General features: G+C 41.3%; 1 protein-coding gene across 1 annotated transcript in view; it reads left to right on the forward strand.

Annotated features, from left to right (window-relative positions):
* The window catches only part of LOC117551471 (voltage-dependent T-type calcium channel subunit alpha-1I-like), a gene marked incomplete at both ends in the record, with an annotated part of 140,069 nt that overhangs the window by 110,904 nt on the left and 8,241 nt on the right, over window positions 1-20,924 (forward strand). Inside the window, 4 exons of the mRNA XM_034224383.1 lie at window positions 5,567-5,718; window positions 9,449-9,634; window positions 15,883-16,000; window positions 17,870-18,025. Coding sequence (XP_034080274.1) covers window positions 5,567-5,718; window positions 9,449-9,634; window positions 15,883-16,000; window positions 17,870-18,025 — 612 coding nt within the window. The remainder of the gene's footprint in view (window positions 1-5,566; window positions 5,719-9,448; window positions 9,635-15,882; window positions 16,001-17,869; window positions 18,026-20,924) is intronic.

Consider the following 20,924-nt stretch of genomic DNA (forward strand, 5'->3'; position numbering starts at 1 on the left):
TAGTGAAGAGGCTGGAAAGGCTTGCACAAAGTTCAACAACTCTCCACATATGGGAACATCACAGATAGGTGTTACCAAACATCAAAGTAGGTTCGTCATACGTTACATTTCACCAGTAGGAAAATGATTTGTAGTTTTTCGTGATCTGCAAACTGTACCGGAAACTTCTTGGTTAGGGTTCTGATACCGCTGCTAGTCTGTGTGCTTCTCAGTGATCCTCAGAAACCAGGACGTGTGTGTGTGTGTGTGTGTGTGTGTGTGTGTGTGTGTGTGTGTGTGTGTGTGGTGTGTGTGTGTGTGGTGTGTGTGTGTTGTGTGTGTGTGTGTGTGTGTTGTGTGTGTGTGTGTGTGTGTGTGTGTGTGTGTGTGTGTGTGTGTGTGTGTGTGTGTGTGTGTGTGGTCTAGCATTACTATACTTTTGGGGACCTAAATATGTTTACACAGTCACGTGTGGGGACTCGCCTCCCTTATGGGGACACATTGGAGGTCCCCATAAGGGGGATCATTAATTGTAGGGTGAATACTTGGTTAGGTTTAGGTTAAGGGTTAGGGTTAGGCATGTGTTGGTTATGGTTAATGTTAGGATAAGTCTCCAGGAAATGCATGTAAGTCAATGTAATGTCCCCTGAAGTGATGTATACATGGTATGTGTGTGTGTGCGTGTGACACATGATAATAGCCTAATGTCCTCCAAGTATTGATTATCTAGAACTGCTTGTAGTTTGTGGATGTATGACCAAAGGGACCTTGGGTTCAGGAGAGCATCACATGGTTTAAAGTAACTTGCAATAACTGTTGTAAGGACATGGATGAAGATACACACGTGGGTACAACTGATTCAGGGTTTAAGTTTTCAGACGGTTTGCACAGATTTGTATCGTCTTTAATTCTGGCAGTAACACACTATACAAGAGCTTTATTTATCCTTACCTAGAGATCTCACTAAGGTTTGACACAGATCTGCACAAGTGATTATTGCATGTTTGCAAATGTGCCTACATTACGGTATAAACTACTTGATAAGTAGATATACCTTTCTACATTTTAGAAACCAAACCAATACCACATTTAAATCAGCCACATTACTTTTGATTTCAAGTCTATGGACATACAGTATATTATAAAGAGTTAGTCATGTGTGTAGAGGCAGGTTTCTGTTTGTGTTCACTATCCAAGGTATTAGTTGTCCAACTATTTCAATACACTGAAGGTGTATGAAAACAAAGCTAGTACAAGTGGAAGAGAAAAAAGCATACAGTATCTTATTTTTAAAAAAAGCCCTTAATTTTGGGTCAAAAACCTCAAATCTGATGGAAAATAACTACAAAACTTTAAAAAGAAAAATGTATGTCATGCATCAAGGTATGCATTTACGTACGGGGGCTAAAATTATTATACATTATCAAAAAAGTTACAATAAATGACAAGTCAGGTTACAATCGATTGACTATAACCCTGTATGGTAAATGTTTTAAGATGAACCAAAAGACATAAAGCTCCATATGTGTATTTATTTAAGAGAGACGTATTCGTAGTTCTATTAAATAAATAATGTATATTCTAAGATATAGCTTTGGTTAGTTTTTATCCACAACAAGTTACTAAAGTTAAAACGCCACAGCATTTCAGAAAACACAACCGCAGTCAGCTGTGTTTGCTCCTGTCATTCAAACAAGTCGCGCTGAGAGGGGGCGGGGCGTATCTCCATGTAAATCCTATGGGAGATACCAACTACAACCAAATGAACATATTTGACCGTGATTTAATTGTAATACACGTTTCAAAGTGATGCCGAAGTAACAACATACTGATAACGGTTAGTAAAACCCATGAATTAACGCTTTAACAAGTCTGCAGACAGACAGCAGGCGAAAAGCTTTTAAAATGCGTGTTTTCTGAATGGAATCGGATCCACCAGGCTAAACTAACCTGTAGCTGCTCCATCCACACTCACAACAACGTCATACAGACATAAATAAAGCAGCGACTGTATTCGCCATGACACAGACAGTCTGTGGTTTGTACTTGTTTAACTTTTGTCCAGTTTCTGAACAGATATGAGGAGCTGTGAGCTCTGAGTGTGTGCTAACGGCTGATGTGTTGGGACCACGTTGGGACATATTCCGCTGTCGGGTGTTGACCAATCAGGAAGGGTCATTTCTTGACTGGCAGCTAAAACAACCAATCACAGCAGTGCTTCTCTGGCTGGCTCTGTCCAATCACAAACAAGAAGTGTTCTCCCTAAAGGAATACCCTTTCGTCCAATGTGAAATGCTGTGGTGTCTTGCACTTCAGGGCCACGTAATAACCCTTAATGATCATTTTTAAAGATTAACCACAAGGCATTAAGCTCAGTTTATTTTTTACCTAAGAGAGACTTATGTTTTACATCAATTCAATAATTGTAAGATATAGCTTTAGTTTTTGTTTGTTTTTTCCACAACAAGTTACTAAAGTTCGTTCCAGTCCTCTTTACGTTAGTACAAACTGTCCCCTTTCTCCGGTAAATCATCTGTCCTCATCGTCTTCTTATTGTATTCCATGCATACGACCAGAAACCCCACATTTCTTCAGACGGGTTGCCAGGTCTGCAGTAATGAGGCTGCAGTAATGGATCTCCAGGGGCGTCTGACGCTGTTTGTCTGCTCTGCAAACGGTCAACAGTCACATCGTTACCGACAGCGCTGGCCATGCATAATTAGCCCCTTCCTCACACTGCTAAACACTCATTAGCACTGACAAACACATACATATATATATATATACATGCAGCAGACCAAACACACACACACACACACACACACACACACACACACACACACACACACACACACACACACACACGCACACACACGCACACACACACCGTCAATCCAAAACACACAGCGCTCATTGATTCTGCAGCGAGGAAATGTCATTGCTGAAAGTTACAGAGCAGCTCTGAGGAACAGTGATGTGCTGGAAATCATGATTGAGACACATTTAGCCCTTTGTGTGTGTGTGTGTGTGTGTGTGTGTGTGTGTGTGTGGTGTGTGTGTGTGTGTGTGTGTGTGTGTGTGTGTGTGTGTGTGTGTATGTGTGTGTGTGTGTGTGTGTGTGTGGGTGTGTGTGTCCATGTGTGTGTGTGTGTGTCCATGTGTTACTGTGTGTGTGTGTGTGTCCATGTGTTACTGTGTGTGTGTGTGTGTCCATGTGTGTGTGTGTGTGTGTCCATGTGTGTTTGTGTGTGTGTGTGTGTGTGTCTGTGTGTGTGTGTCCATGTGTGTGTGTGTATGTGTGTGTGTGGGTGTGGGTGGGTGTGTGTATGTGTCCATGTGTGCATGTGTGTGTGTGTGTGGGTGGGGGTGGGTGTGTCCATGTGTGTGTGTGTGTGTGTGGGTCCATGTATGTGTGTCCATGTACATGTGTCCATGTGTGTGTGTGTGTGTGTGTGTGTGTGTGTGTGTGTGTGTGTGTGTGTGTGTGTGTGTGTGTGTGTGTGTGGGTGGGTGGGTGGGTGTGTCCATGTGTGTGTGTGGGTGTGTCCGTGTGTGTGTGTGTGTGTGTGTGTGTGTGTGTGTGTGTGGTGTGTGTGTGTGTGTGTGTGTGTGTGTGTGTGTGTGTGTGTGTGTGTGTGTGTGTGTGTGTGTGTGTGTGTGTGTGTGTGTGTGTGTGTGTGTGTGTGTGTGTGTGTGTGTGTGTGTGTGTGTTGTGTGTGTGTGTGTGTGGGTGTCCATGTGTGTGTGTGTGTGGGTGGGTGGGTGTGTCCATGTGTGTGTGTCCATGTGTGTGTTCTTCCTCATATTGAGCAAAGCCAGACAGAAACAGCCAGACAGACAGACAGAGAGAGAGAGAGAGAGAGAAGGGCTCAAACAGAGTCAGAGAGATGGAAAGACGCCCATTGATGTGCATTAACAACCCGAGACTGAAAGGAAATGAAAGAAGGCGTTGTAAAGATGGAAGACAAAACACCAATAGGGCTATCAATGTGTAAACGCTCTATTAATCTGGAAAACTTAAAACAAATGTTGTACACTTTTCCTGTGACGGATCCAATCATTGTTCCTTTAAGTAGCTCGCGTCACGCTGACCTGTTCATTGCATTAAGTTAAAACACGCTGTGAAAGAGTTACAAGCACCATAGTAGCAACCTTTCAATTACAATACACATATAAAGCACTAAACGGGCTAGGACCCAAATATATCAAGGACCTCCTTCAGTGCTACGAACCCAGCAGACCCCTTAGGTCTTCAGGCCCGCTCACTGTTCCATTGGCTGGCACTTTAGAATCATTTCAATCAGGTCTAAAAACATTTATTTTTAATATGGCTTTTCAAATGGAAATGTTCTAATCTTCGAACTGTTAAACATGGTTTTCTTTCTTTTAATGAATTATTTTGTGTGTTTTGTATTTCTTCTCAATGTATTGTGTTTTCTCTGTCTGATCCTGTAAAGCACTTTGAATTGCATTACTGTATGAATTGTGCTATACAAATACATTGCCTTGCCTTGCCTGACAAGGTGTCCCGGTTTAGCGTCTATTTTATTCCAAATTAGATCATAATTTACTGAACAAACACCATGCTTTATGAAGGACAAGCAATTGAGATCATGAACTCATAAGGTACATCTTTGCTGAAGATTACAAATATATTGGGGTGCCTTTTTTCCAACCCGGTCTCACAGTCTGCGTACAAATGACACGACTTTGCAAAGGCGTGCAATAGATACGCAGAAGTCCGTTTTGCGTGCATATGATACGCTGATATACTTAAACATTCAAACAAAGAGCTCTGTGGCTTCAGGCTGGATCGCCGTTCCAATGACAGTTTTAATGTTTGCGGTGCAATAAACGACACAGCAGCTTATTGGGTTAGGGTTAAATAAATGGCAAAGATATTGTAGCGACCCTGCATAGGATGTCCAGGGTGTCACTCAGGCATCCCCCGTCTCTCTGCCAATCATAGAGCTGCACAGTGATGCTGGTTGAGGTGCGGGCCTGTGGTTGGGGGAGCGGACGGGGGAGGGCGGGGAGTTGTGACGTAGACACTGATATATATATATATGTGTAGGGGTAGGAGTTAGGTTAGTGTGAGGTAGAACCCACAAAGTGTACATGTACCTGTGATCATCTGTAAACAACAAGAGTTATTAAAGCCTAATAACGAGAAGCCTGTTTCCGACTCACCTTGTGAACGTTACAATATGTAGAAAATAAACGCATTTAAGATACGTTCATAACAAACGTAACGTGGGAGTATCATATGCACGCAAAATTGGACTTCTGCGTATCTATTGCAAGCCTTTGCACAGTCGTGTCATTTGTACGCAGACTGAAGAGAGTGGGCTGCTTTTCCCATAGACTTCTATACAATCCGACTTCTTAATGGGAAAGAGGAGTTGCCCCCTGCTGGATAGTAGAGATAATGCAGGTTAAGGGCTTTTATTTCCAGACGTGGAGGTAGCCTCTTCGTTAGCACGCTAACTTTAACAATGTGGGTACATACCCTGAGTGCCTTTCTTGCGTTTTGTCTGCTCTACCTTCCCATCTTATTCCTCTTTTTTGTGTTTCTTTTCTTTGTCAGCCAGAAGAACTCACCAATGTTCTGGAAATCTGCAACATCGTGTTCACCAGCATGTTCTCCCTGGAGATGTTACTCAAACTCACTGCATTTGGCTCCTTCAGCTACCTGAGAAACCCCTACAATGTCTTTGATGGAATCATCGTCATCATAAGGTAATATAGATGTCCTAAATATGCAGTGTTGCCAGAAGGAAGGTCAAAGATATTGTTGTACTGCCTGACAACTCCTCTCCGTTTACCCTCTTACTTCTCATTTTTATTTTCCTGACTTGCTTTCATTTCTGTCAACGTCCTACCTTCACTTTAGTTCTTATTTTTCCACTTTAGCTTCCTAGCTTATCCAGCACCACCAATATGTCAAACTCCACATTCAGCGCTTTACTTTTGTGTCATTTTGCATCATATACTGAGACCTGTCTAGATAGAAGTGCACCGATTTCTCTGTGATCTTCTGAAGCCTTAAGTTTGGCATTGTAAGCCTTTGCTGCATTTGTTAGTAGTGTACGTACAATTGTTATTCCAAAGTATTAAATATATAGCAGACATAAAGGTTGTCTAGCAGGAAGGTGAACTTCACACACACTCACTACTTCAGAGGCCTGTACTACGAATCTAGTTCAACCTAACCTGGATATGTTTGAGTTAGCCGGTTGGCCTAATCCAAAACATACGCGCTCTCGCTAAACGGTACTACGACGCTGGTTATCAAGTGGATCGCTCAAGCCAGCCGTGTCCTATCTAGTTAGGTGCGCGTTCACATGAAAGGTGGTATCTGGAGCATTCGACTAATCACAAACATGGAGAAGCGTACTGACAGCGCAGCGTCATACTTCCTGAATGAAAAGTGAACTTTAATATTAGACATATGAAGAAGTTAAACTTTAAACATCCATGACTTAAACACTTGATCCAGGATCAAAGCCACAGAGCTGCACCTGCAAGGTGAATACAGCTGGGAACAGAACAAGTGTTTGAATGCGTACATTAACAGGTTTATGATATCACTGCCCCGTCTAAGACACGATCTGACTTTCATTACATTTGACTCGAGTGTTTCGTCAACTTAATGTGTTGCTTAAAATAATACTTCTGCATACAGTATGTGACACTGTGAGTGTTGCACGGCCAGATACGGCTCAGCTGACTCAGATAAGGAGATATATGATACATTATGAAGTGATATGCCGCGGACTGTACTTAATGTTACTCTGATCCGGTTACTTATGTTGTGGCAGATATTTCAGTAAGCTTTCTTAACGCTAATGTTATAATAGTCAGATTGCTCTGAAGATGGAGGTGATATTCTATTCATGTTCACGTTCACACAGTCGGTGATTTTTGACGGCCGTCTTTCCTGCGACGGCAGCTTTTCTGTATTTCCTTTCTCCTGTAATATGACTTGATCGCTTTAAACTCCGCACACTGAGCTCTGATTGGTCAGCAGGCAGTGCTTTCACTGAGTTGAGCTCTTAGCCTGCAACCTAACCTGGTCCCGACCAGGTTAGCCGCTAAGCATCAGTTACCATGGAGATCTAGCCTGCTAAAAAGAGAACCAGCTTCGTAGGACCGGAAAGCCGGAGTTTTCCCTGAATTTAGCCGCTAAGCGAAAATCCTGCTTCGTAGTATACCCCCCTGATCATGCGGACCAATCACAAGCAAAATCTTATTGACATATTCTTTTTTTGACACTACTGTTACCGATATACCGACCGATGTTATTCTGGTACTTTTTGGGGGGTTTGACCGACTGTTGTTGCTGCAGTTCAATTATTCATGCCATGCTTTGTAATCTGTCATCTGCATTGTGCCTGATTGAAATGTACCACCTGTATGTGTTTGGATGCCGGCAGACGGCAGCGAACAGGTTTAGTCTTTTGTTGTGTGAGCCCGGAGCATCTGAGGCTTTGATCAGCTGACGGTTTTTCTAATTCATCCGTCAGAGCGCATCGTCTGTGATCCTCATTATAACACTGAGATCAAATGCACATCAAAGCAACTCAAACTGAACAAGATCAAATGTGCAGCCCGTCACTGATTGAACGTATCTACACCTGTCTTCTTATCTCTCGATGCACAACCAATTGTTGTCTCTTCATCTATCTGAACGTTCTCATCTGTTCATGCTCTTTTAAAAGTGCTCCTATTCAATCTTCCCCCCCCCCCTATGCAGCTGATGCTATTGATGTGTTCAGAGGAGTGCCCCTCCATTAGAGGACACATTTCTTTAAAGCACAATTTTAACCAGGAAACCAGCATCGTTTTTTCTGCTCTTGAACAATACCTTCCTGAACTCAAAGGGAGGGTTTAACGTCCATGACCCCCGCCCACCCCCTGTGGTTGTTTTTCAGGAGCAAACAGCAATTTAAAAAAAGACATTAGGCATTTAAGCACAAGCTTGATTTATAGTGACCAAAACCTCTTAAGTGGACACATGAATCACTTCAACACAACAAAAACCAATTTGTCAACGTTTCCTTAAAGTGTTAGTATAAAACATGAAACATATTTTAATGTGAAGAGAGTAATGATTACTTTATGTACTCAGATTATATGTCATTAGCAGGGGCGCAGGCAGGCAGGCAACTGCTTGGGGCCCCGGACCAGAAGGGGGCCCCCAAAGAAGGGGGCCCCCAAAGAAGGTAGATTTAAGAAGGTCCACAGCAACGACAACATGAAATCCCCTTTAATTTACTGCGATGACATGTCTGGAAACCCCTTCTAGGGTGCCCCATGCATAGCGCGCCGTCAAAAGCTGCTTCATCAGTGAAGTTTATTTTCTCCGCTCCGGGGGGGTTTGCTGCTGCCGGTTGTGCGTGGTGATGAAAAGCTGGTTTGAGGGGCCCCCAGGGAATGTTTGCCTTGGGCCCCCACTGACTCTAGGATCGCCACTGGTCATTAGGTACGGGAGAGGATTAGGGTCATGTGACATTTTCTTTTTTTAAGAACTGACCAAAAGTGTTTTGTTTTTTTTGAAGTTCTGAGATCAGTCAGAATTAGATTTTTTGGAGAATTTTGTATTTCTCTCAGAATGTCAGCTTTTTCAGATTTCCAACTTTTTATCTTAGAAATAATTTTTCAGAATTTTGACTTTTCTCTCAGATTTTTGTCTTTTTTCTCAGAAGTCCGATTTTTTCAGGATTCTGATTTATCCTTGCCTCAGACAAAGGGTTTTTATTTGTATTTGTTTCATCTTCCCTAGTTAACATCAGAGGAACACATCTTGAAAGTGTTTCTGACACCTGTTGACCACGATGCTTTACATTGAAATACAACTCCCAGAATCCAATGAAATTAGAAACATGAGATTTTGCGAGGAACATAATATGGATCCATCCATGTTATTCTTTTGGACATAAGCTGAAGAAAACAAGTCAAATTTGACCTGAGGACAATTGGAAGGTTTATCAAATCTGCCAATGACCGTGTTGGTTAGGATTCGTGACCCCTGGCACAGGTATCTACTGTATGTTTGTCAGGGTGAGCGAAGCAGGCAGGAACAGAGGTGTAACCGAACATTCCTTTATTTCAAGGCTAACAACTGACACATACAGAGCAGCACTCTCTCCCCAGTGAACACATTCAACTCGGACAAGGATCTCACAACGACTGAAAGACGAACATAACTTAAATACCAGCATGAGTGATCACCAAGACAAGACACAGGTGGGGAGGGAGGAAAAACACAGGTGAACACAATCAGGCAATCAAACAGGAGGGCAACACAGAGACAGGAAGTAAAAACAGACTTAACTGGGGAGTGCTCACCTTTCAGAATAAAACGGGATAACAAAGACAGATCTTAACAATACAAAATAAAACAAAGACAGATCGTGACAATATTAATGCATGTCTATGTCAATGTTGCTCCTGTTTCTGTTCTCAGTGTGTGTGAGATCGTGGGCCAGTCTGACGGAGGTCTGTCGGTGCTGAGGACCTTCAGACTGCTGAGGGTCCTGAAGCTCGTGAGGTTCATGCCCGCTCTGAGGAGACAGCTGGTGGTTCTGATGAAGACCATGGACAACGTGGCCACCTTCTGCATGCTGCTCATGCTCTTCATCTTCATCTTCAGGTAACATGTGCTGTGAATGGAAAGAGTGTGTTACTGCAATAAGATAAGATTTACTTTATTGATCCCAATTTGGGAATGTTTCAGAATCAGGTTTATCACCAGGTAGGTTGACACGTACGAGGAATTTGACTTGATGTCGGGGTGCAGACATAAAAGTAAAACACAAATTAAAAGACTAGAACAAGAAACAATCCAAAATGTAAACGTCTCAAATTGAAATAAAATAGCATTAAAAAAGTAGAAAATATACATGTGGAAATACAAATGTACAGTAAAAAGTAATAAGCAGGATATTATATACGTTAATTGTGCAAGGAATGGATTATTTAAGCAATAGCTCACGACAGGCCGTGGTATATGCTCATTATATCACAGCTAAGGGGCGTGGTTCGGCCCGACGCGAAGCGGAGGGTCGACAACCCCCTTAGCTGTGATATAATGAGCATATACCACGGCCTGTCGTGAGCTATTGCTTTTATAAAACGGTTACCAAGTGTGGCAATATGAAAGAAAAATACACACTCTAATTTAAATAGTTTTTATTAGTAAATAATGATGTTCAAAATAAAATATTCCCTCCGTTGCCTTCTGCACGAAACATAGTGCGAGGTGGTTGCTATGCAACAACACTAACAGCTAGCGAGCATATTAGACAGAGAGCGTTGATCCATTATTTAGCTATTTATTTACATTCATGTGTATGTTGCTGTTTATTGTGCAGCCACTGAAAACCTGTCCAGCATCAATAGAAAGGCTTACGAGGTTACTTGTACAGGTTGAGGTTGTTCTAGGCTGTTGCTTGGCGTGGCGAGAATATTGCTCCACTTTCTCCGGTCCCCGAGATTTGGCTTCCAGCAGCTCTGGAGAGAGCTTTCGTACCTGTGGCCACTAACGGTCATCATTTCTCTGCTTTGTTTCAAGACCCGCATCAGAAAGCTTTTGAATGGTGGCACTTTTCCAGTTGGTCTACCTGCTCTTCACGTAGCTCTGCATGTCGTCGTTTAGTTGCTTTTTTTCTTCTGGAGATAGGCACTGCTCAATCCACTCCTCCATAGTGAGACCCCCCCGGAGGTCGAAGTTCATCTTAAATGTTTCCATCTTATGCTTTGTAAGTTTGTTTCGTAACGGAAGAAATGGAAATATATAAAACTTACAAGTCAAATCAAGCAATCTGATTGGTCGATAGTGTTTTTGCGGACCTCTTTGATTACAGATTTGAAAACTTGCTTTAAAAGTAGCACAATTCATGATGTCAAACCTTGGAAAGTATCTAGATATCCCTGCCATAATGCCAAAGGAACTGCACACTGAATATGTTTTGCCGTTTGATGTCTATGTCTGGACCGCTGCGTAAAAAGGAGGGTTTCTGCCCCGTTGCTTCTCCGCTGCTTTCTTGTTCCAGTTTGAAAAGCAAACTGCAGGCAGTTTGCTTTTCAGCCCAACGGTATACTGTTTTTCTCAGACGCGGAGGGATACTGACTTGTTGTGAAAAGTAACTTACAATTCTACCCGTGGTATACGCTCAGTATATCACGGCTAAGATCCAATCAGATTGCTTGATTTGACTTGTCCGTTTTATAATAAATATTAGATTGAAGATAAATGTGATGCCATGAACCTTCAACACCTTTCTAAGCCACACACGATTGGCTGACAAAGAGATTATCGTTTCGTCTTCTTCTGTTATGTGTTTGTGTAAGTCCTGCTCAGCTGCCTAACAGCTCCCATTGAAGAGCAGAAGGTCACAGTGTTCTGCAGCAGCTATGAACCCTGAGTGGAGTATAACAAGCGCACACTGAAAGATCTTGTTAGAATTGAATGAGCAGACATTTCAAGAGCTGTAGCAACATAACACGCAGACATGTAGATGTTCAAGCAGCAAAAGCAGTTTCTCTGAAGGCCTAAAAAGGGCTTTAAGAGGACGATCAATGGCTGCAGTCCTCGCTTTGTTTTCTTTCTCCTCTTCTCGTTAAACGGCCAGCGCTCACAGGGGTTTGAGAAGAAAGGACCCTGAGTTAACCAGATACATATATACACATGCAGGGAGATTTTGTACAAGCACTTCATGTGATATAATTAAGCAAAATAAAATAGTCCCTCCGTTGCCTTCTGCACAAAACATAGTGCGAGGTGGTTGCTATGCAACAACACTTACGGCCCGTCCACACGGCCGCGTTAAAAAAATCTTGAAAATCTTGGAGGTGTGCGTGTCTGAAAGCTTGGGGATTTTTTGCGACCAACAACCAATCACATGAATCTCCCGCCCCCGACATACAAAGCAATAGCAATGTTAAAACGAAGTAAACTGGATATAAAATCCCCAAACAGGCGAAAACCTACCAGTTTCACCCACTGTCTCTGCCACCTCCCTCCATGCCTCGCTCCTCCGGTTTGTATCCCGTTAATAGTTCTGGTCGTAAAGAACCGGGTGATTTGCTACCGTAATTTCTCGTTTGGAATATGAGGAAATGAACTGCGGTCTGTCTCTCCCTGCTTACACGCGGTTTGATTGGCTAGCGCTTGGACTGTCAGATTTGCATAAACGGGATTTGATTGGCTGACGCTTCCACCTCAGCTTCAAAAGTTGAACATTGCTCAACTTTTGAATCCTGGAAATCCTGGAAATCCTGGAAATCTTCGCTTTGCTTCCCCACAATGCAGTTCGGCGAAAAGCGAGGCAAAGTGACGTCACCCCATTCAAAGTCAATGGGCAGAAGCGTTGGAAGATAACGCTGCTGTGTGGACGGGACGTTAACAGCTAGCGAACATATTAGACGGATAGCGTTGATCAATAGTTTGGCTATTTATTTACATTCATGTGTATGTTGGCGTTTATTGTGCAGCCACTGAAAACCTGTCCAGCATCAGTAGCTTGGCTTACGAGGTTACTTGTACAGGTTGAGGTTGTTCTAGGCTGTTGCTTGGCGTGGTGAGAATATTGCTCCACTTTCTCGGAGAGAGCTTTCGCACCTGTGGCCACTAACGCTCATAATTTCATAATTAAAACCTGCTTTCAAGACCCGCATCAGAAAGCTTTTGTCTTCAAAGCACTTAACTGCCCATTTTGTTTGCTTCACGGTGTTCTGTTCGTTGCTCTGCATGTCGTCGTTTAGGTGGAGATAGGCACTCCTCAATCCACTCCTCCACAGTAAGACTCCGGAGGTCGAAGTTAACCTTAAATGTTTCCATCTTAAGCTTTGTTAGTTAGTTTCGTAACGGACGTAATGTAACAGTTGTAACGGTTGTAGCTCAGACGCGGAGGGACACTGACTTGTGAAAAGTAACTACAATTCTACCTGTGATATACGCTCATTATATCACGGCTAAGAACCAATCAGATTGCTTGATTTGACTTATCCGTTTTATCATTGTACTTACCAAGCTGCGACTATGAAAAGGTGTTTTATTGTGTGTTGGTGTCCTTTTTATGGAGGGTTATGAAAGTGTCACATCCCAGCTACATGTATTTACCATTTGTCCATGTCATGTCTGGTTTGTCAATTTACTCCAATGTAATTATCCGGCTGAGAATTAGTATAAAACTACCAACAGAGAACCGACAAATACATTATTTATCAAACACTAAAACTACAAGACTATAAAACTATCCAAATGATGTTCAAAGCCGCAAATCAACCATTACCTCGTAATGTCCAGGGACTTTTCACACGGAGAGAAAGCATGCACATGTTGAGAGGAAACTGCATTTTTTTTAAAAACACCCATACGACAAACAAATTCAAAACGTAATTGCATCTCAACAAAAGGTTGTAACTGGAATGACGAGCTGAAATATTGTTTATCTAAACATTAGTTAGAAGACAAATCATTAATGGTTATGAGCAGGACCTGTGAACTCATACTAGTTATTTCTTGTCATTTTAAAAGTTATTTATTTCTGATAATAATGATAAATACATATTTGTTTACAACATGACGCTGATGACGATGACCTAATCTTTTATATTCAAGGAACATGTACGCTAGAGGGGGACGAGAGGTTTTAAGCTTCTTCTTGCCCCTGTTGAACATGAGAGACTCTTTCATTTTCTTTGTACCCTGAACGTTTTTTAATTTTTCTCTTTGATATAATTATTATTATAAGAAATTGTTTTTACAAAGATTACTGTTCAATCAGGAGAGACGGTTTTTGATGTAAGAATACATATGTATCGCGCAGATGCACAAATGAATGTAAAGGTGATTTTGGCGATTAGGCCCCGTTGTGCAGGAAGTATCATTCGGGAGGGTAGAACCGATCCGATGAAACCCCCCCGGGGTCTAGACCCTGGTGGTGGTGAATGGATGGTTGGGTTCGGTCTGAAGGGGAGGGGCTTAGCTTGACCCTGGATTCAGAGGGACAGGAGGTGAAAAGGGGGGGAGGAGGGTTGCGTAGAGTCACCTGAAATGACAGCTGTCAGAGGGGGGAGAGCAGATTTAAAAAGATTTGACGGAGCATTATGATAGGCTTGTTGTGAGAATAGAGCGAAGTGATTGGCTAAGCTGAAGAGTGACGCCCCCGGTCACTTATTGAGAGGAGAGAGAGTAGAAACATGGAGATAGAAATACATGAAGAGTAAAGACGGTCTTCCTGGTTGAACTTGCGCTCAGCTTCATTTGTATGTTTTGTTTCTGACATGTTTGATACATTGACTAAAAAATATGAAAACAAATAACACAACATTGAGAAACAGTATTCTTGTTGATGCTCAGACGCAGGTCTGTACAAAGGCTCTTGGATTCCCTGCAAATCCTTTTTATCTATCTTACATTACATCACATGTCACTTGTTAGACGCTTTTATCCAAAGCGACTTACATACTCAATACTGAGGACAATCCCCACAGGAGCACTTTGGGGTGAAGTGTCACACAACGACATGCTGACTGCAGTGGGGTTTGAACCTGCTGTGACCCGAACACCAACGCTCTAGTCCACTGCGCCACACGCCTCTTACATATTACCTTTTATCTCAACCAATGCTGTGTGATTACATCTTATGTAACCATTGTCTTCATTTTCCCAGCCAAGAAAGTGATTGGTTTTTAAAATAACTGCACACAGAACAGCATATCAATGCAGAATGTCCAAAATCAGAACTGGCGGAACAAAGAAAAGCCTTAATTATCCGAAGCCTCTCCGTGAATAACTGTAACAAATTGGCAGAATATTCATCATGCTTTACCAAGTCTATTATTCATCAGTCAGGTCCAGCAGACGTTATATGTTCACAGTGAATACAGGTTCATGTTACAATGCATGACCCTCACATAGTCCATGTTTTTGCTTGGTTATGATTATTACATGTGTTAACTAAAATGAAACTTTCTGTTAGAAAGATCTCCCTGGTCCCCGGCTTGAGCTTCAACCTCAGGATCCATGTGTTTCTGATCCTCTCCAGAATGGAAGCAGTCATCACATACAGAGCATCAACTAGTTCCTGAACAGTGTCCTTCACATTATATCCAAGAGACGGAGTTACACAGTCACAAGATGGAGGAATGCCAGTTTCTTTTTCTTTTACTATTTCTCAAAATTCTGACTTTTTTCTCAAAATCAAAAAATTCTGTCTTTATTCTCAAAATTATGACTTTTTTTCTCAAAATCTCAAAAGTCTGACTTTTTTCTCAAAATCCGGTCTTTTTTTCTCAAAATCTCAAAAGTCTGACTTTTTTTACTCAAAATCTCAAAATTCTGACTTTTTTTTCTCAAAATCTCAAAATTCTGACTTTTTTCTCAAAATCTCAAATTCTGACTTTTTACTCAAAATCTCGAAATGCTGACTTTCTCAAAATGCTCACTTTTTCTGAATACTCAAAAATATCGCTGGTCCCCGGCTTGAGCTTCAATCTCAGGATCCATGTGTCTGTGATCCTCTCCAGAATGGAAGCAGTCATCACATACAGAGCATCAACTAGTTCCTGAACAGTGTCCTTCACATGCTGATATCCAGGAGAGGGAGTTACACAGTCACAAGATGGAGGAATAGAAAGCAGCAATGTTTAGCTCAGATTAGCTCAGGCCTGCGTAAGCAATACACATGACAGTCATATGCCTATCTCCCTAGGAGCGGTGTCATCATGTTTAATCGTTGAACATAGCTATCGTATGTTCAACACAGTGTCTCATGAGCTTCATCTATTTAACATCCGGTTATATACATTCAAAGAGTACATTCAGTATTTTCTCAACACTTTCATCGACTGCCTGATTTTGACTATGAAAGGTTTTCTTCTGTTGTGTTTCAGTATCCTGGGGATGCACATCTTCGGCTGTAAGTTCAGTCTGAAGACAGAGACCGGCGACACCGTGCCGGACCGGAAGAACTTTGACTCTCTGCTCTGGGCCATCGTCACCGTGTTCCAGGTGAGCAACACGTCACACTACAAAAACAGAAATCTTGCCCAGTACATGTGTCTAATATCTAGTCAGAATATGTCTTTACACCTGCTATAAGACATAATAACTTCAGTGAGATATCGGGTCTTGTTTTTAGACAATTCATCATCTTGGTAAGTCAAATAATAATGTGTATTGGAAAATCACCATCAGAGAAAATGTCCTGTTCTGGTCAATATCGTTCAAGATAAACATCTCTGCATAGTTTCTCCACTTGCAACCATTTATAATAATAATAATAATGCATTACATTTTTTATTAGAGCGCTTTTACAGGTGCTCAAAGCGCTTTACAAGTAGACATTACACATGTACGAGTCATTACTGCGGACATTACCCACAGGAGCAAATGCAGGTAAAGTGTCAGTGGCGGCCGAGGCGGTATTCGAACTGGAGTTCACCAACGCCCCTTGATCTGATGACCAACGCTCTAACCACTGCGCCAAAACCACCCTTATGTCTGTATGCAGATGCCTTGAGAGAATTAGGGCCATATTTAAATATTGTATCTCTGACCAAAAGTGCATTTTATTTGGGGAGTTTTGAGATCAAAATTAGGGTTCTGAGAAAAAAGTACAAATTCTCAAATAATCACTTTTTGGTCCTAATCCTCTTCCGTACTTGCACATAGTTCTTAACATTCAATACATTTTTGCACAAATCTTTACAAAAATTGTAACTTTCAAATACAATGTTTCTATATTGGTTCTGATACCAATTTGTAATTCACATTTGATATATATTTTCAAAAACCTATAGAAGAATCTAAAATAATCTTTGCCCAACTCCTTGGGAAACGTCAGTATGTTGTATCGACTCAAAGTGTTTAAGTGGTATACTTGTGTGTAAGCGCCCTGTATGTGTGCAACAATGTCTCTCTGTATGCAGATGACTTGCGTTGGAAGAGGCTTAGAGCATTATATTTTTAGATATAACCAAACGTGATTTATTTATTTTTGAATTAAATACAAATCTGAATTCTGAGAAAAACTCTATGCAAAAAACATTTGGAAAGATCGTAAACATTAAATTCAGTCGTGGCCCTAATTATTTTCCGTACTTGGACACATTTCATTCAATACATTTTTGAACTAAACTTTACACACACTTTGACTCCAATTATGTACATTTTGCATATTCGTATATAAGTCTCATGTGATTCACATTTTATTTTTTTCGAGCGTGTAAAACCAAAGAAAATACAAATGAAACAAAGGATGATACAGACATGATACAGTACTATCAAAATGAATGCAATAACAAAACGAAATATGTAATTACTAATTGAATAATCTGTAGTATCATTGTCTGATATCAATAAACAACAAAGCTTTAGCTAATTACACGTCCGAAAAGGGGTCGGAAGAAGTTCACACTTATTTAATCCGACCCCTTCTCCCTTTTTTATTTTTTTTTTACATCTTAATATATGTTAACATACAATATAAATGTATACTTATAATCTTGAATAATTTATATAATCATTCATATAATTTATACAGGCAAGTTAGGAGAATGGTCTCCATATATTTATATATATATACATACACAAATTCATACAAACACAAATTCATACAAACACAAATTCATAAATTGAATACAAAACAAGAATATAAACAGTTATGGTTTAGCAGTGTACCTTGTGAGAAGTGTGTCTTTATACCTCTTTATTTTCAATATCATTTAAAGCTAATAGAAGAATCTAAGATGACAGATTTGAAGAACTCTTTGGTAAACATTAGTATTTTGCAAATGTAAGAACATCTAATCAAATTGTTGGACTCCTGTTCTTTTGTACTATTAACGCCTTATATGTGTGTGTACGTTACTCTCTCAGATTCTGACCCAGGAGGACTGGAACGCGGTTTTGTACAACGGGATGGCGGCCACTTCTCCTCTCGCCGCTCTTTACTTCGTGGCGCTCATGACTTTTGGAAACTACGTCCTCTTCAACTTGCTGGTAGCCATCTTGGTCGAAGGCTTTCAGGCGGAGGTAAGGGAGCTCACTGCCCAATTATTCCGCTCAAAATGCAGGCTGTAAACTTGAGGTCTGCTTTTGAATAAAGTCGTACTCGATGGAGGTGCCCAGGCCAGGTTTGTTGATTACTAACCTTTTGAAAATGTTAATTTGGTTCAACCTGCTTCAGTAGAGGTGACATATATTAAATGATCACTGACATTTAATGCAACCAAGGAATAGCACCAAATTAACAAGCCCTCATTCACTCCAAACCGTTCCAAATTTCCGAATATTGGTGAAATGTATTTATTTTCCAATGCATGGGCTGTAAACTTATAAAGCAGCTCTTACATCTTAGATATTCAACAACTTCCTCCGAACAAGTGCTGCATTTCGATTGGTTAGATATCAATTGGTACACCAACAGTGCATTCTGTGCATGGAGAATTATTCTATAGATAGTAGGCATCCGTCCATCTGTCTGTGTTTCTCACTTTGACCTTTGCCCAGGACATTCACAGCTAAAATAAGCCTGGTCTTTGTATTCATAGAAACTGAGCAGATTGACATGAGTTACAGCTTCTATTCTATACAGTTCAAATACACGATAAAATACTAAACCAATCCACGCTCTTGTACAATTATTTTGAAATAGTTTTCATGTAGAGGAGCAATGTGCAGTCATTAATGAAAAAGGTTATTAGCAACTGGCTATGTAATAAACCGGATAATGACCACCTCAATGTTCATTTGTCTGCCTCTCACATGGCAACACACTCAATGAACCAACGACTTCACTCTTAATATGGATTTTTAAGGATTTTCTTGACCTTAGAAATATTGATTTGCTGCCGCTAAGAAGAAATTGTCCAAAACTGTCCAATGATGGCAGCACTGATCGAGGTTTTCTGTAACTGTCCAAGTCTGTTCACCTTTTATTTTACATTAACCAGTCTTTAAACACTGCCAGAGCCCATACTGTGTTCCCTTTAGTGTTTACTTCCTGTCTGCCTGTCTTCTGCTGCTGTTCCCTTTAGTGTTTACTTCCTGTCTGTATTCTGCTGCTGTTCCCTTTAGTGTTTACTTCCTGTGTGTCTTCTGCTGTTGTTCCCTTTAGTGTTTACTTCCTGTCTGTCTTCTGCTGCTGTTCCCTTTAGTGTTTACTTCCTGTCTGCCTGTCTTCGTCTGCTGTTCCCTTTAGTGTTTACTTCCTGTCTGCCTGTCTTTGTCTGCTGTTCCCTTTAGTGTTTACTTCCTGTCTGTCTTCTTCTGCTGTTCCCTTTAGTGTTTACTTGCTGTCTGTCTTCTTCTGCTGTTTTACATATTTACTTCCTGTCTGTCTTCTGCTGCTGTTCCCTTTAGTGTTTACTTCCTGTCTGTATTCTGCTGCTGTTCCCTTTAGTGTTTACTTCCTGTGTGTCTTCTGCTGTTGTTCCCTTTAGTGTTTACTTCCTGTCTGTCTTCTGCTGCTGTTCCCTTTAGTGTTTACTTCCTGTCTGCCTGTCTTCGTCTGCTGTTCCCTTTAGTGTTTACTTCCTGTCTGCCTGTCTTTGTCTGCTGTTCCCTTTAGTGTTTACTTCATGTCTGTCTTCTTCTGCTGTTCCCTTTAGTGTTTACTTGCTGTCTGTCTTCTTCTGCTGTTTTACATATTTACTTCCTGTCTGTCTTCTGCTGCTGTTCCCTTTAGTGTTTACTTCCTGTCTGTCTTCTTCTGCTGTTCCCTTTAGTGTTTACTTACTGTCTGCCTGTCTTCTTCTGCTGTTCCCTTTAGTGTTTACTTCCTGTCTGCCTGTCTTCTTCTGCTGTTCCCTTTAGTGTTTACTTCCTGTCTGCCTGTCTTTGTCTGCTGTTCCCTTTAGTGTTTACTTCCTGTCTGTCTTCTTCTGCTGTTCCCTTTAGTGTTTACTTGCTGTATGTCTTCTTCTGCTGTTTTACATATTTACTTCCTGTCTGTCTTCTGCTGCTGTTCCCTTTAGTGTTTACTTCCTGTCTGTCTTCTTCTGCTGTTCCCTTTAGTGTTTACTTACTGTCTGCCTGTCTTCTTCTGCTGTTCCCTTTAGTGTTTACTTCCTGTCTGCCTGTCTTCGTCTGCTGTTCCCTTTAGTGTTTACTTCCTGTCTGCCTGTCTTCGTCTGCTGTTCCCTTTAGTGTTTACTTCCTGTCTGTCTTCTTCTGCTGTTCCCTTTAGTGTTTACTTCCTGTCTGTCTTATTATGTTGTTCCCTTTAGTGTTTACTTGCTGTCTGTCTTCTTCTGCTGTTTTACATATTTACTTCATGTCTGTCTTCTGCTGCTGTTCCCTTTAGTGTTTACTTCCTGTCTGTCTTCTTCTGCTGTTCCCTTTAGTGTTTACTTCCTGTCTGTCTTCTTCTGCTGTTCCCTTTAGTGTTTACTTCCTGTCTGCCTGTCTTCGTCTGCTGTTCCCTTTAGTGTTTACTTCCTGTCTGCCTGTCTTCGTCTGCTGTTCCCTTTAGTGTTTACTTCCTGTCTGCCTGTCTTCTTCCGCTGTTCCCTTTAGTGTTTACTTCCTGTCTGTCTTCTTCTGCTGTTCCCTTTAGTGTTTACTTCCTGTCTGTCTTCTTCTGCTGTTCCCTTTAGTGTTTACTTACTGTCTGTATTCTTCTGCTGTTCCCTTCAGTGTTTACTTCCTGCCTGTCTTCTTCTGCTGTTCCCTTTAGTGTTTACTTCCTGTCTGTATTCTTCCGCTGTTCCCTTCAGTGTTTACTTCCTGTCTGTATTATTCTGCTGTTCCCTTCAGTGTTTACTTCCTGTCTGTCTTCTTCTGCTGTTCCCTTTAGTGTTTACTTCCTGTCTGCCTGTCTTTGTCTGCTGTTCCCTTTAGTGTTTACTTCCTGTCTGTCTTCTTCTGCTGTTCCCTTTAGTGTTTACTTCCTGTCTGTATTATTCTGCTGTTCCCTTCAGTGTTTACTTCC

The sequence above is a fragment of the Gymnodraco acuticeps genome, unplaced genomic scaffold (assembly GCF_902827175.1).
Source record: "Gymnodraco acuticeps unplaced genomic scaffold, fGymAcu1.1, whole genome shotgun sequence".
NCBI lineage: Eukaryota > Metazoa > Chordata > Actinopteri > Perciformes > Bathydraconidae > Gymnodraco > Gymnodraco acuticeps.